Below are 25,312 nucleotides of genomic sequence, written 5' to 3'. Positions count from 1 at the left end.
TTTGCTTAAACGTCTGTAAAGAGATTGTACAAAATACTTACACTGGCTGATACATAGTATGATTTTGTTCTAAATCAAAGCTTTTGTTTTTTGTTTCCCAGGGAACTGCTGGCAAATCTGGTCCTAGAGGGCAACGTGGCCCAACGGTAGGCAATTTATCTGTCTGCCAACTCAGCCTGAGCCATCGACATAAATGATTCATTGTGTTTAAATGAAAATGTCATCCTTTGTATGGTTGTGCATGCGTTTAATGCTTTTTGTCTTTTGAAAAATATATGCATTGGGTTTAGAATTTTAGAGAGTAATTTCCTGCTCTCTAAAGTCTCACAGATTACTGAGCATGCTATTTTCTTTACCTTATGATTACTGTATTGTTTTATGTTCAATAAATATAGGGTCCACGTGGTGGGCGTGGTGCTAGAGGACCAACAGGAAAGCCTGGTGCAAAGGTGAGAGCTAAGGCCATTTGAAATGATAATGGCTGTTGAGAATCATGTGACTATATTTCTATGATTATATACAGAATTTACACAAAAGTGAACAGAACTTGAACAAAGTCAGTAGTTTAAATGTAACATTTACATGCAGAGTGAAAAACTGTAAATGGCAAGTCACGCTCACATATTGTACAACATACTACAAAACAGACACACAAGTCAGTCTGTGTTAAACCATATATGTGTCATTATATATAAACAGTCGTGACTCGATAATCCGACCCTTAACAATCCGAAAACCTTGCTATCCGACAGCTCTTTAGGAAAAATGAACGGAACCCAATAAAAATAGCCGTAACATACCGACAGCCTTGGATTCCGACTTCAACATGACATTTTATGTCACAAATAAGGATAACGTATAAACTGATTTAACAATCTGACAGATTGGCTACGTTCAGACTGCAGGACTTACTGCTTAATTTGTTTTTTTTTTCTTTTTGGTGAAATCCGATTTTTTTGCGAGTTTGTTCACATCACGTTCAATTAAATACAACTTGCATGTGATCTCCCATGTGAACTTCATATGACCCAAAAGTGTCCCACATGCGCAGAAAAGGACACAGTGACGTCACATGCAGCGAGAGTGCTCAGTGTTTACGGAAGTAAACATGGATGGTAGCAGCGGCGGCAGGGGAGTAGCGCCGCCACCGATGGTGGAAACAAAACTAGCGTCAGCAGTTATGTAGTGCCTGTACGTTTCGACCACTACCACCCCGTCACAGCGAACCCCCACCCCAACACCACGCCGAATATTGTGATATTCATCATTAATTGAGCCCAGAAAGAACTATTCGGACCAGCCCTGCTAGTTATTTATAACAACTATAAACAATGACTATTAACAACAAATTACCCTTCAGGCATCAAGCCCTTCTTGTATCTCAATCATCATCTTGACAATCTGACAGCCTTGCTATCTGACATAAAAGAAGGTTTTACATTTAGTGTTGGATTATCGAGTCACGACTGTGTATATGATTAATATTAAGGACAAATCTTGTGTGCTAGATCATGTAAATGAATGTGCATACACGAGTAAATCTAGTATCAAGGCTTGCATAAATTTTATTCACATTCCATACTCTGACAGTTTTGACAAAGTTCACTATGTGTCTCTGTGCCTTTTCTTTGTCCTCAGGGCACCTCAGGCAATGATGGACCTCCCGGCCCGCCAGGAGAGCGAGTTAGTATTTGATTTTGTTTTATCAGTCCCTCTTGCTTTGTGCACAGAGCCAGTGACAGCAGAACTATCTCAGGTGTATTGTGGATTGTGAATTGCAATTATTTGGCACATCAAAATCAGACGTTCTGCAGCTGCTGATTTCATCGGCTAATTAATTTCAAATTAACAATAAAAATATGTATAACATGTTTCTTTTTCTTAAAATTCTACACATTCATCAGGAAAAATGCAATGACAGTGACATTCAAATAGTGAGAAAGCTGGATTTGCCAACTAAATCCAATTAAATTTCAGTTACATGTGCCATGTGGGTTTCTCTTCCACTCTTTGCTTCTACTCATTCCGTTTGCTTTCCTTTCATTTAAGGGACCTCAAGGACCACAGGGACCTGTCGGTTTTCCCGGCCCCAAAGGCCCTAATGTAAGTAGCTGCTGTCAAACTGTCTGTGAGCTGGCACCATCCACAACCATGTTGACACTTTTCACATGAGCTTTTCAAATATTAATACACACCTGATGTCTTGATTTTTGTGAACTGTCCACCTTTTCACCCACAGGGCCCAGCAGGGAAAGATGGGTTGCCTGGTCATCCTGGACAGAGGGGAGAGACGGTGAGTGGATAATTTTGCACATGAATGCATTATGCCGTGCCATTATACCCTGGACTCCCTGTCTTTAAGCCACTAAGATAGGTGTTATGGATTAACTGAACAATTGTAAAGCAAAAGTGAATTTTACTAACCTCAGTTGAGTCGAGTTGTGCGCCATAGCAATTTTTTAGGTACTTGTTTGACAGCGCAACCTTAAAAAAGGCAATAATAGAGGATCACAGAACGAATAAAATGTAATTCTAATGCATGTCTGTACAGGTGGGTTGTAAAATCTTTTTGAACTGAGGAACTGACTGAGCTCTTCTGACAGTCTGGGAGCGTTTCTTTTACAGCACTGATGTTAAAACAGAAAAGAAAAAAAAAACACTGTCCCCTCTGTTTTTATCTTAACTGCAGGCCTTTTAACGTTAACTCATATTAGTTGTTATTGGTTAACTACAAAAATCCTGTCATCTTGTTAGCTGCAGTGATTTTGGAATGTACTTGTTGCTTCAAAAGCGAAACAAGAAATGTTTGTTATTTATTTCTAAGACTATTGGTAAAGGAAATATGCTGATACTTTCCTTCAGGAAAAGCAACAGTACTGCCATATAAAAACAAAGTAATACAGTAAAAAAAAAAAAGTCACTTAAGAAAAAATATGAAAATATCATAAACGCAGTACAGCACAATTCTTCTATCAGAAATACTGTGTAGTAGAAGTACAAGATAGCATGAAAAGAAAATGCTCAATAAATGTACTTACTTACCTTTTACCGCTTCCTAAAAGCATTTATTTAAATTTATTGCTACTTTACAAGATAGTTACAGTAAAATGTATCAAATAGGCCATCAGCATACATTAGGCACTGATGTTTGTATGCCCCACCTTTTTACATACTGCACAGTGCCAAGAAGACATGTACAGTCCATAATATCTGTTTTCCTCTGCAGGGCTTCCAAGGAAAGACTGGACCTCCAGGACCCGGAGGAGTGGTTGGACCACAGGTACACATGCAGCTGCATTTTTATGTTTAGGTTCCACCTCATCAGTAGTGTATAAATTGTGTGTTTATTGTTGTTGGTAATGGAGCACTAAAATGTAGCTATGTCCCCACTGATCCTATGAGACAATACCTGTATACCTGTATACTGTAATCAAGATGCATCAAATTTATATATATTTATAATCCTAGATATCTCAAGTGAAAGCTCTTATTTTTAGAAAATATCATAGATTATTTTAACCTATTAAGTCCTAAGTGGGTGAAAAGATATGATTTGTTTAACGCTATTACATCTGAGATACAGCTTTAATGTACAATATAATGACGTACATAATGCTGCTGTTCATCAAGAGTAGTCAACATAAAGGTACAGGTCAATGTGGACAGTACATTTATATATATATTTAAAGTACACTGACCTTAATGTGTCCCTGTTGTCCTTCATAGGGACCAACTGGAGAGACAGGGCCAAGTGGAGAACGAGGACACCCAGGCTCCCCCGGTCCACCTGGTGAGCAAGGTCTACCTGGAGCTGCTGGAAAAGAGGGTGGAAAGGTGAATGAGCATGCATTTTAGACGTCTGTCAGATAATAGTATTTACATTTATTGCAGCAAGTTGGCTCATCTTACCTTTTTCCTGTGCGTTAGAAAACCACATGATGGGGACATTATTTATAAAGTTTCCACCAATGTATTTCACAAACTAGTTAGTAGACTAACTTACAATGTTGATGTCTTTGCAGCTGTGATACACACTCTGCTGCATGTACTGCTGACAGTGCTGTGTGTTTTAAAGATTCAGGTCAATGTGCACTCTGCTTGACAAACCATGTGTTGACACCATTTCTAAATACCTCAGGCATGTTCTTCTGCATTATATACTTTACAAAAAAATAAAAATAAAAAATCCTTATCAGTGCATCTCAACATATATGCCAATACAAAATATATTTGAGGTGCCATATTACCTGAAAATATCAGCCAAACGATATGTCAGCTGGGGTCTAGTAAGTGTTTTGCCTCTTAGTGTTTGCCCTTGGAGGTTGTTGTTATTATGTTGTGTTTCTCTGCATTTGAACTACCCTTAGTATTGTCATTTAGCACATTTGTTTTCTAATATTATTGATAGGATGAAAACAAGCTAGATATGTACAGCTCAAAACTACTTTGAGTTGTGACTGGCAACTGTACATAACATTGTTAGAATAAAGACGCGTGCATTTTTATTGAAATGTGATTTTTTTTTTTATTGTCCTTTAAACAACCTACATCAAAATAGGTAGTTGTTTTTAAAATGCTTTTCAGAGCTCTTGAAGATTATATGTTTCTATTTCTGTTGTAACAAATTGGCCCTTTCATTGTTGAAAAGATTACCTTGTTTGTAGAAGCGAACAAGATTTCCTGGTATAGCAGCTGTGAGCTGACATATTGGTCTCATGGTGTTTAGGAAAATTGTAATTCACCAGTGCAACAACAAAAACACACATGTTTCCTTTGTGTGATGTTTGCTACTCGTTATTTACCTTTATTCTAAATAGTTGTTTGTTAAAAATTGGAAGCTTTATTCTATTTTCCCTTTACCTCTTAATCACTTGCCATTCCAATGTCGTCAGGTATAATTTGAGCTGTTACAAACAGATCAATCACTATAATTGCTTTTCTCTGCCATTCTCACAGATTCAGCTCTCCGCTTTGGTTTTTCACCTAAAGCAATTCTGTGTTTAATGATGACCTGGTGGTAATGTCAGTTAAGTGAATTATTGTGTCTCCTTCTGTAGGGTGATCCAGGTCCTCAGGGTCCTGGTGGCAAGTCAGGACCTGCTGGCCTGAGGGGCTTCCAAGGGGCTAGAGGTCTTCCAGGGGCCATGGTAACACACTGACTATCCACAGATTTACACACTCATGCGAACATATTCACATGTCCACATAGATGTGTGTCATCCCGCATCCTGAGCATGCACCCAACTGAATTTAGCTCCAAAACCCAATTACCAGGCTAACAACCTGCTGTTAAACCAAATGTCAGGCTTGGCTGTGGACCAGACTAAAAAGTGCAGAACTGGCTTACATAGAATTACTAGGGAAGACTAAGCCAAACACAATATTGGCATATTTTATCATTGTTAATATCAGCGATTTTAAAGCCGGCTGTAGGTTGTTGTTAGTGTGGCTGTAGCAAAGTGTTTAACTCATAAAACATCTCTGTAATGAGCTGTAGTCTGCATTTTAGAAGCATGTCTTTCTTAGAGGTACGCTAGTAAAAGAGTCTTCCTTTAAGGCATTTTTGTTTTGTCTTCAATCAAAGAATGAGTCAGAGCCTTTTGATTCTGATTCAGACCCACAGCTTTAGTGGCTACATCGCATGCACCCTACCCTGCCGTGTAACCCAAATTAATTCTCAAAAGGAGTGGGTGTGAGTGAGAAAAAGTTCAAGGTGAGAGTGGTTGGCTGTTATAAGCTGACTGAGGATCAGCCTGGGGGACTGTGGCTAAAGCTCATTTCAAGGCTGACCATTAAGAGAGCACACGACAGCACAGCCTAGACTTATTACAACCGTTATGTTTGTCCCATGTGTGCAGAAGGATGGTTTTCCTTTTATAATGGCAGCACACATACACTGTGAGCAAACACAGACATCCACCCACTCTCTCTTAAACTGACCTCATACAGTCACAGACACAGCCACACATGAGCATATCCACCTGTTACATGAGCAACAACTAAACCTCACTCTGTTTGCTGACAGAGTACAGGTAAACACATGCACATGCTGTGCCAGTAAGCTCACACACAGTTTATTTTTCTCTTTTTCAACAAGCAAAGAGAGATGCACACAAAGACACATACACACACTCTTCATTCCATCTCTCAGTCTTGAAGAAAGGCGATACAGGAGCAAATAAATAACTTTTTGTGTGTCCAGCAAAGAAAGATCCTTCCAGTCTTCTAATGCACCATGGTGAAATGTGAATGCCAGGGAGGTGGAGCGCCTGCTTGGCAGCCTCTGCACCCCCTGGCTCTGTAGGAGCCTGTAAATTAGTTATTATAATGAAAGTCTTTACTGCCTCTGGTGAACTGTGTTTTCCATATGCAGCCTCAGCCCCTGGCTGCTATGATTCAGCACAAGCATCGCTATTCAAGGACCGGGATCTTGAAGAGATGACAAGGGGCCAGAGATAGATGGACTAAACCTGAACTTGCTGCCCACTGAGGGCTTTAAAACCTTGTCGTCTCTTTCTTTTTTCATTTCCTTTGAAGCTTATGTAATGACTCATATTACATTAATAATATAAATATGCCTTCAGATTAGACTATATCATCATTTATTAAGTAACAGACACATTTTCTCTGGAGAACTTAACTGCAGCCTAAATAAATGTTTTGAAAACTTTCTTTTTCATAAATGAGCATTTCTATGCAGTGTCACTGCATTTTGGAACTTAGTGATTTTATACCAATCTCATCACTGAGCTACTGACTGAGATCATAAACAGAATGTAATTGGGATTCCCAAACTGCTTAAAGAATAGCTTAACACCAGGCTGACAAGTAGTGTTTTAGTGCCCCTCAGGGTTTCAGAAAGTTGCTCTTGAAAGGGTTGATACAACCAAAATTCTTTCCATTTATTAATTACCTCCTTTCCTCAGGCACCTATCTACCAATCAAGAAAGCTTTGATTTTAGCAACCCGTGTTTGAGAGTCTTACTTGCTAAGATGTCTACTAGCTGAAGGAAGTAAATGTAATTTATTTTAATCTCGATGTCTCTTTAGTCAGTATTATCCAGAAACCTCCCAGTGAACACCTTTCATAGTGACGATTTCTTTAATAGAAATTACATTTTGAATATTTTCAGCATTGTGGGCACCACAAACAAATTCTCTTCCCCCTCCATCTTACTGAGGTGGCAACAGAAATCCTGTAGACAAATATCTCAAAACACACTCAAATAACCAAAACTGGCTGCATGTGTAGATATAGTTAGAGGGAACTGAGACAGTATTCTTGGTATGTTTTGCCCAAGTTGTGAGTTCCTTCATGTCTTTCTGGATCCAAGTCCTCTTTATATACAAGCTCATAGTCACATATGTACATAGATCAATACACACACACACACACACACACACACACACACACACACAATAACATTTAAAGGCCTGTTTGACAGCTGTGATTACTGCTCTTTGAATAGTTTTGAGTGGTGGCCCCCAGTGGGTGAGATCTAACCCTCTCCTGTCCTCTTCTTTCAGGGTCCAGCTGGCTTAAAGGGAGGAGAAGGGCCTCAGGGTCCCCCTGGCCCCATTGTAAGTAGCCTGTTACTATGGTTACCTCATCTCTCTTGCCACAGAGATTGCAGTGAAAAGTGACTTGTGCTTTTGGAGAAAGGAGTTGCACATGCTGTGCACAGCTTCATTCTCCGGTCATTCAGCAGCATGTGCAATGTAAACTGCAGAGTAGAGTGTTGTGATATGAATGAAATAGTAGTTTAAAAGGTGTGTTCAATATAAATATATGTTATAATATTCGATGGCAAATGGCATCTTTTTTCATCTTATTTTTATTTGGTTTCTATAAAATATAGTTCATTAAATTGACAAAATGTCACACAAAAACAATTAACAGCTATTTGTTATTTTTTGTAAGAAAATAGTATTTTTTTATGGTATGTGATACATAATATACATAAATATGGTCAAGCAAGTGCTAATTTGTGTAACTGTAAATCAACTTTGATATTGGTGGTTGTTTAGATTATACTGTCCAGCGTGTCCATTTATAGCACATTTTAATGTTATAGAGCTTTTTTAGTTTTAGTTTAGTTAATTTACAGGAGTTTTTAAAAAAAAAAAACGAAAACAACATCCTGCTTTACATGTAGTGTTTTTTTCCTAACAACATTGCTGTGATGGGTGGCACTGTCGCCTCACAGCTCAAAGGTCCTTCACCCTAAGTCAGCTGGGATAGGCTCCAGCCCCGCCGCAACCCTACAGAGGATAACGCGGTGTATACTTTATGGACGGATGGATGGACATTGCTTTGAAGAATGTTCTAATCATTGCTTTATCGTCAGATTGAACCAGTTCCTTCCCTGTAGCTTAATTGGTCAGATATGTTTTCCTCTCACATTTTGTAGCTGGCGTTGCTATCTTGTGTCACAGATGGAGGAAACTTGTGTCTCATTTTTTTAATCCTCTTTGTTTTTTGTGTGTGACCACTACTTTTCTTGAAACATTTCAGTCAAACCACATGTAATACACTTGTTTGTTTTTGTCCTCTGGAATTCGGTTTTCTGATCTTCCTTAAATCACAACAAAGCATGTCCACTTAAATCCTATTGCTGCCATATATGTTCTGCTATATCTTATCAGACTCGCTCCTACATAGTTTGTGACCCTAAAAATAAGCAGGAGTGGAAGTGTAATCCACTTTTTTCCTCCCTTTGTCTCTGAGCCCCTCAGTTAGCTATATATGCAATGAAAAGCCTCAGGAGCTCCGGCGGTGATTCTGTACAGAAAGCTGACTGACAGGCAGCTTTGAACTGTCTGACATTTTGTTCAAGCGTTAAACGCAGGCTCCCGATAATTGCCCCTGCTCACCAGCGACAGAGCAACACCAGATTAGATGTCAGCGGATATGCAGAGCATGGATGAAAAGATGATGAAAGTGAGAAGAGGGGCGTTCTCTGAATGAGTGAAACCATTTCCACTCCGAAATGAGATAGTTTTCTTAAATTGGCTTGAAAGTGAGCCATTGGCTGAAAACATGTGATAAACTGTTTTGGTAGTGTTTGAAAAACTCCTTAAAAAAGAGGCCGGTGTGCAATGCCCACGCACACAAGAGATCTGATATTTTCCTCCATCGATTTCCTGCCAGAGATTGAGCTGCTGTTGTGCTGTAGGAAGGTCTGTGAGTGCTGTGTGTGTGTGTGTCGCTTTTTCATAGTCTTTTTAGAGGGTTATGTGTGTTTGAAAGAGACAAAGAAAGAAAAGCACAAAAAAAAAATAAAACTGAAAGGATGAATGCGACAAGTCACAGACTTTGTGCATGTGCATGTTTTTGCGTTGCAGTTTTGATTTCTAGCCAGAGAATCACATGTGAGGGGGAAAAAAAAAAGCCTGGGTAAAATGAGAGGAAGGGAAACAGAGAAAGAAGTTATTTGAATTGAAGAAACTGTGTGTGTACATGCATGTGTGTGTGTGTGTGTGTGTGTGTCCTGGTGGGCCGGTTGGCATACTGTGGATGACAGTTTGGAGCTCTGTGTGTGTGTCACCAGCAATGTCTGTCATAAAATGGGCCAGGCATATGAGTGCCAGGTGGCATCTCACATCAGCAGCTGAATCAGTGTGTGCGTGTGTGTGTGTGTGTGTGTGTGTGTGTGTGTGTGTGTGTGTGTGTGTGTGTAGGTGTAGGTGTGTGTGTGCGTGTCTGTGTGAAGCTTTGGTCTGTACATATTTTCACATTTTATTTTATATTTAATTTGAAAGCAGCCTAAGACCTTTCCTGTGTAGGAGGAGGCCATAATGACCAACTGATCAAAGATGCAGTCACAGTTTATGTGATTTGGACCACCTACACAGTGATGAGCACCCACCTGTGAATAGTAAAGAACAGGGTAATAAGACGTGCTGATGTAAAAAAAAAGAATGGAGAGACCTTCCATAAGGCCTTGGCAAAGAAAGCAGCCCAGAGTTCCCAACCTAGTGAGGCTGTCAGGCTGTCAGCAGGGTCACCTGCTATACACTTTGATTTGATTATTTTTGTTAGTCATAGCTTATATTACTACTGCTGGTAAAAATAAAAACAAACTAAATAAAAAGGTTATTTTCTACATCTACAAATGTGTGCTTGTTGCAAAAATAACATATTTACTTGAAAGTTTAGTGTGTCTTTGTGTGGAGAGAAACATTTTATGACCAACTTTTTATGTCTATAAAGACGCCTATGTGTTCAGCTGTAACTAGCACACTTCACATTGTTGTGGCCATACTCAGTGGAAGCACTATTCTTTTAAAGTTTCTTTTTAGGCAGCTTTTCGAATGAAGTCAGACTTTTCATGCTTCAAATTGGACAAAGCACGCTCTCTGTGGCTTTCAGCTCCTTTCTTACCTCGACTACAGGAAATTGCCTTTTCTATTTAGCTTCCACATAATGAACCAGTGACTGATGAGTGTTTGGTGACAGGGTTCTCCTGGAGAGAGGGGTGCTGCTGGCCCTGGAGGCCCCATTGGTCTGACAGGACGTAATGGCCCACAAGGACCACCTGGCCCTGCTGGAGAAAAGGGAGCTCCTGTGAGTTTTTCTGTTTAACATTCACTCAGTGAAATGCTTCTTTAAGTTAAAGTTTTTGCACTACCTTCTAATGAGTGTGAGCAATGCTGTTCATAGGGGGAGAAAGGTCCTATGGGTCCTGCTGGCCGTGATGGCATTCAAGGTCCTGTTGGTCTTCCTGGTCCAGCTGGTCCACAGGGTCCCCCTGGCGAGGACGGTGACAAGGTGGAGTATAGTTGTAATACTTGATTTAAATATGATCCTCAGAGTTAGATATAGTTCAATAAAACAGCACATAAAGCATTTGGTAAAAAAGTAACAGCATGTGCAGATGTCTTCAGATTTCTGCTTCAATATCTGTAACTATCAGCTCCTTCCTAATGAGATCAGAACAACTACAAAGTCTTACAAAAGTAAGACAGTTATAATATCAAAGAATACAAAACATGTCAGTGTCTTCAAAATGTCCTTAGAAATGTATGGGATGTCAAATGCACTTCATATCTTCCAAATTAGTTTCTTTGGTATTTTTTTAACTTCTGTCCTGACTATTCATGACACAATAAATATGTATTCCAATGTCACACAAACACACATTTCTCAAATACAGCACATATATAGAAAATACACCACATGCCACACATGAACAAATGTGTTTTTCAGTTGCTCTGCTTAGCCTCAAGCTTGTTATGGCAGAAAATAGTATCAATGGTAGAGTAAATTGTTGCATTCAGTAAACAAAATAAGCATGCTCTGGAAGCATTAAAATATTTCAAGATGCAAATAGATAAACAAATACATGCACAGAAATAGCCAATTGTTTACACATCCTGTTTACCCGCAGGCCAGCAAATCTCACATCCACAGTTGATACACTGAACCCCAGATCTGCATTTTTACATTTGTAACCATCACGCCTCTCCAATCCCGGTCACGTCTTCGACCACACCATTTTGTCAATCATTGTGCCAATGGGGTTAGACAGGGAGCCAATCAATTAATTGCAAACACTCGCCCAAGGTCTTTGTGGGCCAATCAAATTAGAATCTCTTGAGAAATATTTACTGCCTAATCATGGTAAAGGTGACACTTTAAGATATTGGACTTTGACTTAAGGTGCGAGGCAAGATCTTTTTTTTAAGATTGGGAGGAGAGATGTGAGCTCTGCTGTGTGTGTGTGTTGCACTGCAGGGTGAAGTTGGCGGGCCTGGACAGAAGGGAAGCAAAGGAGACAAGGGTGAACTTGTAAGTCTTTTTTTGTTTGCTTCTTATTATGTTTATCTTGTCTTGTTTAACAGTTTCACGTAAGGCAATGAGTCTTAAGGTAAGATCCATGATAATTGAGCAAAGAACACTAATCTCATTTCTCAAATGAGGTGAATAAATAGTCTGTAGTGTACCAAATACTGGCTGAGGTTCTGGAATGTTTAACTAAACGGTTTCTTTGGTTCCAGTAACAATCTTAAATGTGTTTCAGTTGATTGTTTTAGTCATCACAGGCATCTCTTAAAAACAAAAAAACATTGAATTCAGTTTTTCTTTCTAAGACAAATGGCATGCCTTCAAAGAGACGGTGTCTGTGATGATGACAGCAGGTCTGCCATGTTTATGCTAATGATCACATAACTTTGTCACTTCTGTTTTTAGGGTCCACCAGGCCCAAGTGGTCTACAGGGCGTGGTCGGAGCTCCTGGTCCAGCTGTGAGTATCCCTTTCTCTGGGCATCTGATGTCAACCCTATCAAATATTACCATGCAGTCTGAGTTACTTTATATTTGCGAGGATGTCATATTCAGGAACAAAACATGAAATGGAATGCCCACTTGGTAACCCTTTCACACAGGCATTCACTCAAAATATTGTTTCCCCTTTTCAAAAAGGCTTCCAACCTTCTGCCCAGCCTGGCAGACACTGAATTTTTTTTAAGGTTTTTTTTTCTGACACTTCTGATGCCTTCAGAATCTAAGTGCTGTTCTCCTAATATCAGTCCTGATTAGCATAGTGGCTTTGGGGTAAGAACAATGAAATGAGAAATCAAATTTGAAGTATTTACTCCAATTCAAGGCCTCAGTAACAGTAATCATTCAAATCAGGAATTGGAATTATCCCAAAAGCCTGCTGACAAAGGTTTTGAACTAGTTGTCTGTAGTCCTGCAGTCTAATAGTGACGTGATGGAATCATGTCTGGTTCTGCAGGTCTTTGTCCTGTTTTCTTTTTGTTTTCAGGTATTGTCCAATAAGTGCAACATGTTCTGTATGTAGCTTTGTATTTAACTTAACCACTTCTAGCTGACAATAAGATAATCAGTTAATTGTGCTGTTAGAGTGCTTAGATAGATTAGAAAACTGGACAGCTGGCTCGTAATGGGGCTTGGTTGGAGACCCCTGTTCCAACAAGGTAGCCAGATTTATATAAACAATGTTTTATTCCCCAGATGGACAGAAATTAAGTACTGTTCCTGCCAGGTCAGGGACTCATTATGCAAGCAGTATTACTTTCTACCGTTGCCTCTGCATTCCAAAAACCTTTGGCAGCTGTCCCTGTTAATTTTGAAATCCGCATTCTTTTTATCTTAGTAATTTTATACAAATTCATTTTAAGCATAACGTTTCCTTTCAGGGTGCCCTACAAACACTATTGTCATCGAATTTGTTAACAACATGTCCTTCAGAGGAAAATGTTTAGGACCTTGTCATTAATTACTCTGCAATTACAAATTTGAAATTTGTTTTGCTTTGGAAATTGTTCATGGAATTAGACTTGTGACCTTCTATTTCCAAAATAGCCTCACAACCCGCAGTGGTATGCCAGCTCGCCAGTCATTTCCATGTATTACTTCATGTGGCACCAGGACTAGCTGAAAATGCTGCCTTGTATGCAGCAGAACATCCTCTATTCGTCCATCTCATTAACACAACAGGGAAAGTCCTGTTTCTACAATAGCTCATGGCCTGAGGGCAACTAACAGCTCATTGCTGTAAATTATCAGGCCTTAACAACCATTCTAGCAAAAATTCTGCATTTGCAGTGCTCTGTGGGGGCCAGAATAGACCTGGAGAGATGGATTTCTGTGAGCAGGTAGTGCACCCAAGCTGAATAACAAATTATTTAACAGTTGTTTGTCCTGGTGAGTCAGTCTGCTCATGTGTATTCATATCTTCATGACTGAGTCCTGACTCGTGCTGTGTAGTTTCAACATTATATCCTTTTTCAAAATTATTGTTATTATTGTAGCAAGTCTCACTGCTATTAGTACTTTTGATTTAAGTGTCTACCCCACCTCTCAAACCCTGGAAAATACTGTTTTTTGTAGGGTAAAGGAATGATCCAATTTCCTTTTCAGCTGAGGCTCAAGAAGATTTACAGCAGCTCAGTCACCAGTGCTGTTGTCCTCAAGATGCAACTAAGGTCAAGCATTTGTAATGAATTGGTATTGATCTTCATCAGGATGTGGTAAACATCCTTTACTACAAATCAAATGTGTTTTTATATAGCACTATCTAATAACAAGACATAAATGTTTCATGAAAGCAATCTTTGAAACGTCACTTTTCAGAAGAAAACACATTCTTATGATTTAAAATTAGTTTCTACACAATGCAAGACAAACAAAAAGCCCACAATAGCCACTTTGATTTATTTAATGGACAATGTGTTCAGTAAGATGCACTTCAGATGAGACACAAGTTATACCTCAGTGAGCATGTGTGCAGGTCTAAGCATACTTTATACCCATCGGTGAAATATAGTAGTTCTGTTGAATCATATCTTATGCAGTTACACAAGTTATTGTTCAAGTTTCAAATAGATCCACACAAAAGCTGTTATACAGTGTTTAAAAACAGAAATGTTCATAGTTAGCAAGTTGAAGTTTAACAAATTATACACTTAGTTGTAATGACTAAAGTCCCTAACAAAACATTTTTCTAATTAGAACTTATATGACTGCTTCTGCAACTGCTTCTCTCTTATATCTTTAATTCATAAACAGAGAAACTGTTTTTGAGAATACAGTTTGATAGTTCTGCAGAAAATATTTAAAATACGAAAACATATTTACTTCGTACACAAGTATGGCCTTATATAATACTGTACATTCTGGAGGTTTTTTGGTGACACTGTTCACTCAACCTTACATATTTACTGAGTAACAAAGACCAGACACAATCAATTCCAACTTAAATAATGGACTTAGGCGGTTAGATCTGCCGGCCACTGAATTATAAATACATACATACTTTTTCAAACCCTATGTTAAAACCATATTATCTGTACAAGAAGGAAGTGAACAATGGAAGCATGATTTAAACAAAGCAAAACTTTTCCACAGTGAACAATTAAGTTCACATTAGAAGTTTATATTTGTGATGGTAATAATGACTCTAATATAAGTTCCATTTTTGAGCACTTGAATATATAACATTCAACAGTATTGGACCATTTAGTTAATCATGAGATGCAAACTGCACAGTTAAAGCTTGGCATTTCGGTGACAATAACTTTCCTCCATGTTGTGGCACCTCCATCCAGTTTCTTCAAGTCAAGGGCTCCATTGCACTGTTTTGGGCATGAAGACTGCATCAACAGCTATCACAGTGCAGGTTGTGCATGCAGTGTTACAATGAATAACAAATTACCCACCAATTGAGTTCAAGCACTCTGTCCAGACTTTGTTTCCGATGTTGCTTAAAGTCTCTCCAAACTTTAGTCCACCTTGTCTCTGAGTCTTTGTCTCAAAGCTACACTCACGCTACCTGTAATCACCTAACATTTCCTTCTAAACTGTTCTGCATTCAGTACCAGAGCCCTAGGCTGCCTACATGTCCCAGGGCTCAGCGAGAGCTCCTCAAGCACTTTCAAGTGCTGACATGCGTTTGAACTGAAAACTCCTCATCTGTCAGCACTTCACTCGTTCCCCGTAGTCTCCCCTTTCTATCCTCTATTGCCCCGTGCACCTCTGACTTCACAGATGAAGTCAGCATCTTCCACATACACTGTTTACCATAACCCTGTGGCTATACTGTACTGTATCCGGCCTTTCCTGATGTGAAGCTTTGGTAGCATGGCTGCTGTTTCCCCAGGTAGCCCAGCAACTTAGTTTATCAATGGCTACAACTGTTGCCTCCACACTACATTTTTGTTTCAAGTTTAAAGTTCCGCAGTGCATTTCCCGTCAAAAGATCAAACAGACTTGCCCATGTAGGTTGACGTTACAAAGTATCAAGTGTCTGCTATTGTCTACTTATAAGTAGGCCTTGACGTACACTGTTGATCTGTCCAGGGTGCCTGCCTAAAAAAAACTCCAGCCTCACAAGTCTGCGCAGGAATATGTGGCTGTAGAATTCTGATGTGTAGATGAAACTGCCGTAAATGACCTTCAGAACTGTCACGACTGTCCATCCTAATCTGTGTTCCAATGTATGCCATGACCCACCCTCTACCACGTGAGCTTGGATATACTTTATAACCTTGAAAAGGATTAACAGAAAAGAAGAAGAGCAGGGGAAATCCTATAAGAGAGAAAAAAAAAACAGAGATAAGTGTCTATGGAGTTGCAGTTGCTGAAGCTCTAGTTAATGAGGATCAGAATAAAGGTGTTTGGATTTTGTGAACTTTGAACTCCCACAGGGCAGTGATGGTGAGGCTGGACCTAGGGGACAGCAGGGTATGTTTGGCCAGAAAGGAGATGAAGGACCCAGAGGATTCCCAGGGCTACCAGGACCTATCGGACTGCAGGTATGTCTCCATTGAATATGCATCTTTTATACACATATTGAATCTCTGTATCTCATTCTCGAAGCACACGACAACCAGGTCACGTTGAATATCACCTCATAGATATACACATTACTGTTCGTCTGTCAAAATCATCCAGAGCAAAATGACTTCCTCCACACCCCTTAAACCGACAACATTTCATCTTTCCTTACATCATTTACATTACATCAAAACAAAGCATAATTTATTAATGCAGCCTCGACTCTTAATGGCACTTTGTATTGCTCCTGGGCAAATAATGCCTTTTTTTTCCCTCAAGGACTTTCCTTAGCATTGACAATGCTAAAAATCCATCACCATTGCAAACATTTTGCATTTGGCATTTTGCCGTGGCGTTAATGGTAGAGAGGGGATTGCTGTTGGTTTTTCCACTCACACTGCATCATTATCATGCAGTAAACCACTCCCCTGCAGCTCCAAATAAGAGACCAGCTGCCGTGGTAGCCTGTATTTTATCAGGTCTTTTAATCAATGCTTAGTCTAAGTTCATTCATCTTTTGTAAATATGTCTTATAATAGACATATTGCAATTCATATGCAGTATTTATTTCTTAGAGGGTTTATAGAAAAGGGGCAACAACTCTAAAGCAGGTAGGAAGTCAGGACTTCGTTCAAACAGTGATATAGATAATAGAATAGATACACTTGCTTTGCTGGGTGTCTTACCCATGATCTTAAAAATATTCTTTCTAGCTACCAGGACTCTCTATAAACAAGAACATGGACTTTGCATATTAAAGGTTATGGAGGAGGATGACGTTTGAGGGCGTTTATCAATACTTGGCCTGCAGTTGTATTTTCTACCTCAATACACACACTGATGTATGGCTAGTTATTTTATTTTTAATGGCAGTAGTTTATTGATTTTTCTTGGAATTATGCCCAAAGTATAGCACCAGTTTTTTTGTATGGAAATTAGATTGTGTCAATTTTTAGAGTAAGAGTAATAACACTTTTTTTTCCCCCCCAAATTGCAGATAAAGAGTTAAAACTACAATAAATAATATGCACAGTCCTTCAGTTCAATCCACTCTGGGATTTTGCAGATATAACTTTTATTTGGTCTGATATGACCAAATGACGTTATGGTGCCTAATGTTAGATAAGGTTCCCAATATCTTTGTGCATATTGCATTTACCAGATGGTACATAGTTGTAAACCTACCTGATTCCTATTCTTGTTTTACATTATATTTTAACATCTCACAGTTGTCACTGGTGGCCACAGTTGCTGGTATTCAGCAAAAGATGCATAGTCACACTTAAAGATATGCAGAATAACAGATAACAGAATGAAAGAAGAGCAAAATGGCAGCACATCGGCTCATTTAAGCCAATGAGCAGAAGTTGATGAAAGTTGCTTTGGTGGCAATGAATGAAGAAATGCAACACTTAAGAAAAGCTCAAAGTCAATTATCCAAGGACTCACTGAGGATGAAATTCGAGCGAAGCCCCGCTGGTCAATAGGGCCAGATAACGTTGTTATTAGGTGCAATTGGCTTTTAATTGGGCATAATGCACTCCATCTCCACTCTTTTAATTATGTTGGCTAAGCTGCCCTTCAATAGATGGCAGCAGCCGCTGCGAGCTCAGCACTTCAATGCAATTATCTGTAGCATTAATGATTTTTGACTATGGGGAATGAATGGCTTCAGTCTGAGAGCCGTCCATCGTCTGGGGCTGTGTTTGCTGTGGAATATTACACTCCTTGCTGCGTGGAGGAATTCTTCAGATTAAGAGGTTAAGAAGGGAACATACAGGAGAGTAAATATCAGATTTGATTGCAACAGAGTGTTCATATAGCTCAAGGCCAGTGTGAAATAGAAGGAAATGTAGCAAAACTTCAATTTCCTCAGGTGTGTGCTAAGCAGTAGTTTTGTGTGTGTTTGTGTTTGTATGTGTTTATTTAACACATAATGCACCTATTTTTTTTCTCCATAATTTCCCATTCATTCGAACATTTATTTTACAAGCAAGCCTAACAAGTCCAATATTGATCAACAGTCCATCACGTCCAAACGATATACAGGAAATGAGTAGATGCTTAATTTATTTTCCCATTCTTACAAGCCTCATACTTTATTACTGTGACTAAAGTCCCAGTCAGAATCAGTTATAAATTAGCCTTCTCCATCATTGCAAAGGTACAGTAAATCATGAAAAGTGGACTGAAACAACGCATATTTTATTGCAGTGATTGATATCCATGTCATTTTGGTTTTACAGTAACTTATCATTACCGCTGCTTTCCACCCACCTATTGATTATGCATGCTCCATCATTGGAGCTAAACAAACACAACACGCAGTAACTGCAATTATGCAGATGAACAATGAGCTACAATAGCATGTGAGAGCTTCTTCATTTTTTGTTACAGATAAACCTTCCCAAGGTGTATTCAAACTGTTTTAGTCAACCTGCGCTCTCCTCTTTGTTTTCACTTCCCTGTAGACATAGATTGATGGAGTTTCCACCCTGTAATTTACACAGGCTGATTATACCCAAGCCTCCCATACCCTTTAATTACAATAGGTTTCCTTTTTGACTAATTGTGTGTTTACACCTAGGGGTTCTGCTTGTATTAATGCATCCTCCATCACATGGCATCCTAAAGCCAACGATTCAATACACATCATCAGAAAGTACCTGTTAATGAGCTGCAAAAATGTATTTATGCTCCCGTCAGTGGATTTTCTAATGTGCAGTTTTGTCTCAGGTGCTGCCTCACATAACCTTTTTTTCTGTGCTCTGAAGAATATTTGTCTTCTTCACAGGGTTTGCCTGGCCCTCCTGGTGAGAAGGGAGAGAATGGAGACGTTGGACCAATGGTGAGTGAAGCTCTTTCTGTGACTTTTCTCTGTTACGGATATTCACATTGTTTTCACGTACAACCCAGTGAAGTGGGAAATTGTGCTGATTGTTCTGAAGTTTTGGCTGGTGGCTGACTTTGGCAACTCCTCCAGCTACATGGCATATTTTCTTGTTTGTGGAAGATGTATTGACATAAACACTCCAAGTGGTGAAAACTTTGCATGGTTTATTTCTGTGCAGTATGTTGTTTTTTTCGATTTATTTTTCACTCTCAGTATAGCACTAGCATGAGTTGAGTAGTCAGAACAAACAAGTAGTGTATGTCTAGATATTGTATGGGAGTTTTTGATTTGCTGACTTGAGTTCACACTAGCGTTCAAGCGCAACATAAAGACAGTGCAGTTTGTATTTCTTTTTTTTTTCTATCTACCTGTGTCTGACAGTGTTCACATTTTTATATTCTGGTTCTGGACTTGCAGTGAACTCAGTCATAACTGAATGTCATGCCCTTGCCTGAGGCCTTAAAGATCCTGTGTGTTGGATTTGGAGGGTTTTATTGTCAGACAGGCAGCAATTATGTTTTCATTGTTGTATAAACACCTGAAAGTAAAAATTGTGTTTCCGTTACCTGAGAATGATCAGGTCTGACACAGTCAGCTGTTTTGTTTGGGTTTTTTTGTTTTGTTTATTTCAGACACTGGCTGTAGGGAGGGCACTTTTTTGCGTTTTGGTTTTCCTACACACTTGGAGGGGAGGGGGAGGCAAGGGGTAATCAGTTGGTTGCAATCTTCAGCCACACTGTTACGAGTCACTGCCAAGAAGCAGCAAGTTACCCACTGCTTCAGCAGCTACTTCCCAGGAGTCATCAGAGAAATGTTTCTAAACATGATATAAGCTGCATTTTGTAACTATCACATATGGCTGTTATGTTTTGATGACATTGTTCCAAAAGAAAGACTGTTAAATATGTGGTAAATGAAGACAGTGGTTCTGACTTGTCCGCTGCTCACGTTACAACTTACTGCGGTAGCTACTGTAGCTTTGCTGCAGATTAGATTTAGATTAGATCCATCTTTATTGTCATGCAGTGCAGGTACTGAGACAAAAAATATGTAGTTTATCATCTAAGAAAAGGTGCAAAAGAAGCAGTCAAGTATAGCTTTAGGGGCAGACTGAATATGGAAGATATGTACAGTTACCTAAAAGTAAAAGATGTATTATAACCCCTAGTGATTTTTTTTTTAATGCTTACAAGAAATCGTGTGATACTACACAATCCTAAACATGGTTTCCACTCTTTCTGACAGGGTCCACCTGGTCCTCCTGGTCCCAGAGGTCCTCAGGGTCCCAGTGGAGCCAATGTGAGTTTATATTTGCCTTCTTTCTTCTCTGTCAGGCTCTTGCTGTACTATTTAAAAAACAATGTTTGTTAAAAATACATCTGTTTGATAGAACTTTCTAAAGTGTCTCTGATTTATCCACAGGGTGCTCAAGGTCCTCCTGGAGGTATTGGAGCAATGGGAGGTGTTGGTGAGAAGGTAGGAACCAAATACGCCTGGTGACTTTTGATGCTCTTGTGAAGTACTTTTCTTTTCCTGGAAATACATGTCTTTTATTTCCTTAGGTATGTTCGCTTGAAAATAAGTTCATTATTTGGAGTGTTTTTCTTTCCACTTCTGAGGGACACTGTCATGCAGTATAAAGATACAGACCGACAACACTGAAGTGGCAGCTCATACACCAATTAGTCAGCAGGCAACACTGGTTTGTTTATTGTCATTGTGATAATTGACATTTCATACATTAATGCACATTTTCACTGTGACATCACAGGGAGAAACTGGTGAGGCTGGCAACCCAGGATCACCTGGAGAGCCTGGTATCGGGGTAAGTACAGTATCATGCTAAGGTGCTCCTTGTCTCATTACAGATAGCATGTTTTTATTTTCAAAAACAAGAGAACTGGTCATTTATTTATGTGTAAACAATATTTTAGAAGCATTGTAAGTAGAATGACCTACAATAACAGCGATGTGCCTTCAGGTATATATGACGTGAATATTCTTGACTGCAGCTAATTAAGTTGTGTTTATAATTTGACACTTCAGCAGTGGGAGCTGTTCTACCTCTTAGTATCGTACCTCAGATTACTTTAGGTAGATGCACAGAAATGCCAGCAACCTGAAGGCTTTTCAGTAGATAATTAGCTCAGCCACATTTGGACTCCTCCACTGTTGGTGGTGTCATTAATCTTACCTCCTGTACCAGTCTGGTATTACAGAAAAACTTGGAATATCTCAGGAGTTATTTTGTGCAACAAAAGCATCACAACAACATGCAATTTTTAAAAAAATATAACATTTATTTGATGATTAACTAACATGATCATCACCTGCATCAAGCACGTACACATAAAATCGTTCTCATAATGTAGCATTCTGAAGTCTTTATAGATTTCATACCTTAGATTAGAGGGGCGCCATCAGTCCAGGCTATCAGTAGACATTGCTTGTGTAAGACCAAGGACGCCTCACCTCAGTTACAGATGTGAGCCACTCACCCTCATTGAGTTTAAGTCCATCCAGTTGTATTGACGTATCCACCTGCCGCCTCGTATCTGTTAACAGTGACAGATAGACCCAGAGTTTCACGTCACATTGAGGTCAATTTTAAAGGTGCCATGCTGGTACTGACTAGAGAAACTTTCAACTCTAGTGGGCCAACTAATGATTCTGGGCTTGTAGCTATGCTTTAACTGCTGCTCTGAGTCATAGCCATTGCTTTAAGACACTGTTTGTGCTTTTACTAGACTGACAGTTGGATACAGAACTGTTAATGTTAGCATTTAGTAGATGGAAATCTGAGTTTAATTTAAAACTTTGCAACAGACAGCCTGAAATGTGCTCCTAAAGCTCTTTTTTATTTACTTCTTTTTTTTCCCTCTTCAGGCACGCTTTGATGCCTGTTGGAGTGACAGATTTGATAACACATTTGTCTTGTGCTGCATTTAGCATCCTTATGTCAAAGTGGTGTGAATGTCCCTTTACGTGGTCTTCATGGTGACATGACTGGTATGTATTTTTCCTCAGGGCCCAAGAGGAGAGACTGGTGAGAAGGGAGAAACCGGCCCCCCAGGAGCTGCTGGACCCTCCGGTGGCCGTGGACCCCCTGGAGATGATGGTCCCAAGGGTAACCCTGTATGTCAGCTGCACTGAAACACACACAGCCATGACTGAAGCATTATTAAAGCTGTCATCGACAGCATCGTTGTGTCATATTTCTCAGTCGACCTGTCTCCTGCCAGAAATGTTGTTGACACAATGTCAAATGTATGAGTCAAGCTCAGTCTTCTCAGTGTCTCGATCTGTCTGCAGGGTCCTGTCGGTTTCCCAGGAGACCCGGGTCCCCCTGGTGAGCCTGGTGCTGCTGTAAGTGCTGAATTTCTTCCTCAGTCACTGCCTTTACGTTAAGGATATTGTTACATTTAATGAATATGCATCAGTAATTATGTTTGTGAGTGTAAGTAAATACTGTTAACAGTCCAAATTATCAAGAAATGAACACTTGTGTTGGAGAAAAACTTTTTGATGTGCCATGATATTACCCAAGCTGTGTCACAGAATGATACCAGTTCAGTAATGTTGCATCTGTCTCACTTGTGTGTTTTGCTTAGGGTCTTGATGGTTTACCTGGTGACAAAGGAGATGATGGAGAGGCTGGACAACCTGTAAGTGTAACATGATCTGAAAAACCAGACAGTCACATTCTACTGCTAAAGCATAGAGCATGCATAGAACAGATTCATGCATAATTGTGCATAACAACTAGAGAATGCTGAATATTTAGATTTAGCAATATTTTGTTTAAATAGTCCTTTGGGTCTAGCATTGTTCCAACAATTTTATATTTTAAAAAAAGTAGCAGTTAGAGAAAAAAATAGAGATTAAATTGTATCATTTTAAAACAGCTTTGCAGTTTCCTGTCCAATTTAAATCTAGTGTTACCAAAACCTGTAATGCTTGTAGTGAATTAAATCCAGAGACAATTTGGTGACAGGGTTCTGAAAGAGACCAAAAAACTTGGTCATATTCATCCTGTAAAAAATAGATATCACTTTTTGGAAATGTAGAGATATATAACAACACTCTCAATTTTTATGAGGTAGAGTTAAATGTTCTGTCTACTCTGTTTTAGGGCCCTTCAGGTCCATCTGGTGAAGCTGGAGTACCAGGACCTCCTGGCAAAAGGGTGAGTACATTTCCAGAATGATGCATGAGATGATACTTCTGTTAGGCTCTCCAGACATTCCCTATTTTTAGATTCACAGTGCTCTTACATGCTCCAAGCTACTTTATTACCCAGTGTAGTGTGATGCATATTTATGATTTGTGATTTATTTATGATCATATGCTTAGGTGTTGAATTGATCACCATGTGTTTAATAGGACATTATTTTGATCAGTTAAACTGAGTGTCAAGAATAATCAATAATTGCAGATAGCGATCATCCGGTAAGAGAATATTGACATTTTGTCATTTTTACTGGCAGTAATGTGAAAGTAGTCAGACTGCTGTGGCTGCTAATATCAGGAAAACTTTTCACTTAAATTTCTGGCACTCAGTGCCCTTTCTGCCACAACAGAATTAAACTCAGATTATTTCATTTCACTAGCGTAGCATTTTTATGATGCTCTCCAATTACAGTCATAATGTTTTACAATTAACAATAAAGCCTTCCATTAATGTACCGTATTAAAGGCTTCTACAGAATGGCAAGAGAGAGGAGACTTTCATGTTTGAAGTCACTTCAGGTTCTTTTTGTATTAGTTCAGCAGACATGTTGTTTAGGAAAGTCTAACCTATTCTCCAGAGCTTCAGTATCAACCAGCTCTGCTGCTGTCTCTGTGTATTAATGCAGACAGCGTCGTATATGCAAAATTCTTACATTTCCTCAAAATTTAAAGATGCCGAGCACTAAGTTTGTGCTTGGGATTATAAATAAACACTGGGACAAAGTAACAAAGTACATTTACTAAAGTAGTATATTTAAACACATATTTTAGGTTTTTGTTTATTACTTTAGTTTTTTCATGTTGTGCTACTTTATCCTTCTAGTCCGCTACATCTCAGAAAGACATACTCTATGTTTTACTCATCTCTTTTTTATTTTATAGTACCTACTGTTCAGCATTTTATATGGAGTAGTGAGTGTGCCAAATTACAAAAATAAATCAATAAAAGAATAATAAAATAAAAAAATAAAAAGAAGAATAAATGAAATAAAAAATAAATAATGTGTCCACATAAAGCAATACTGTTCAAAAATGAATCCATAAAAGAAAAGGCTAATAAAAGTAGAAATAAAAAGACAAATAAATAAATAAGAATAATTTATTTATTTTGAACTTTTATTATTTTATTATTTATGTATTTAGTTTTTTTTTTTAATTTTTAGCTATTTTTAAAATTTCTTTTATTTTTAGGGTTAGAGTTAGGATTAGGGTTAGGGTTTGTCATATATAGTAAGGTATCAGCCACAGGGATTATTTTCTTCCCAACAGCTACTTTTGATATTTTAAATGTTTGGCTGATAACTATTCCGTACTTTTTCTTAAATAGCATTTTAATTGTTATTAAAATAGTCTGATGTGCGTGAAACACATTCATTTCTCAGGCTAATCATTACCACACTGCTTTTGTGAAGCTTCCGTATGGTCCTGCATCTTATTGGGCAGAGATTGGCCTCTGGGTAGATATTGTAATGTTATTTGCGATAAAGGGTCCAAAAGGAATCTACCTGTAGTGGTGCATCACTTCCAGAAAGGGCATTAGTTTAAATGTTTTCAATGCAGTTCTGTGGCTTGAGTTAAAATGCAGCTTCAGATGGTTGATCATACATTATGGTAGGCACTTTTTATCCCAGATTTTGTATTCCACGGGTTAGTATGCAAGTGACAGAGGCTGCAGAACAAATTAGACCCCAGTTCCATGTCCATATTAATGGACTTTGCGATATGATTTTTCATCCTTCACCAAAGTAATTCTGACTTAGTCTCTTTCCCAATATCTCCTCGAAATTGACTCAGGTTTGGTGCTCATTGATGCATGTGGCTGCTGGACTACATTAGCACACATGCACGCACGGGTGCACACACACATGCCTGCACACACACACA

At 38.9% G+C, this 25,312-nt stretch overlaps 1 protein-coding gene across 2 annotated transcripts in view; it reads left to right on the top strand.

Moving 5' to 3' along the window:
* Positions 1-25,312, top strand: part of col11a1b (collagen, type XI, alpha 1b) — an 85,456-nt gene that overhangs the window by 49,379 nt on the left and 10,765 nt on the right. For both annotated transcript variants that reach the window (XM_008277161.1, XM_008277160.1), the window contains exons 33-54: positions 102-146; positions 396-449; positions 1,639-1,683; positions 2,050-2,103; positions 2,240-2,293; positions 3,227-3,280; positions 3,727-3,834; positions 5,058-5,147; positions 7,528-7,581; positions 10,460-10,567; positions 10,664-10,771; positions 11,738-11,791; positions 12,194-12,247; positions 16,176-16,283; positions 19,100-19,153; positions 20,444-20,497; positions 20,621-20,674; positions 20,970-21,023; positions 22,226-22,333; positions 22,511-22,564; positions 22,810-22,863; positions 23,331-23,384. In XM_008277161.1, the coding sequence (XP_008275383.1) occupies positions 102-146; positions 396-449; positions 1,639-1,683; positions 2,050-2,103; positions 2,240-2,293; positions 3,227-3,280; positions 3,727-3,834; positions 5,058-5,147; positions 7,528-7,581; positions 10,460-10,567; positions 10,664-10,771; positions 11,738-11,791; positions 12,194-12,247; positions 16,176-16,283; positions 19,100-19,153; positions 20,444-20,497; positions 20,621-20,674; positions 20,970-21,023; positions 22,226-22,333; positions 22,511-22,564; positions 22,810-22,863; positions 23,331-23,384 (1,476 nt within the window). The remainder of the gene's footprint in view (positions 1-101; positions 147-395; positions 450-1,638; positions 1,684-2,049; positions 2,104-2,239; positions 2,294-3,226; positions 3,281-3,726; positions 3,835-5,057; positions 5,148-7,527; positions 7,582-10,459; positions 10,568-10,663; positions 10,772-11,737; positions 11,792-12,193; positions 12,248-16,175; positions 16,284-19,099; positions 19,154-20,443; positions 20,498-20,620; positions 20,675-20,969; positions 21,024-22,225; positions 22,334-22,510; positions 22,565-22,809; positions 22,864-23,330; positions 23,385-25,312) is intronic.

Source organism: Stegastes partitus, unplaced genomic scaffold (genome assembly GCF_000690725.1).
Source record: "Stegastes partitus isolate 25-593 unplaced genomic scaffold, Stegastes_partitus-1.0.2 Scaffold90, whole genome shotgun sequence".
Classification (NCBI taxonomy): domain Eukaryota; kingdom Metazoa; phylum Chordata; class Actinopteri; family Pomacentridae; genus Stegastes; species Stegastes partitus.
This window is presented reverse-complemented; position numbering and strand designations above follow the sequence as displayed.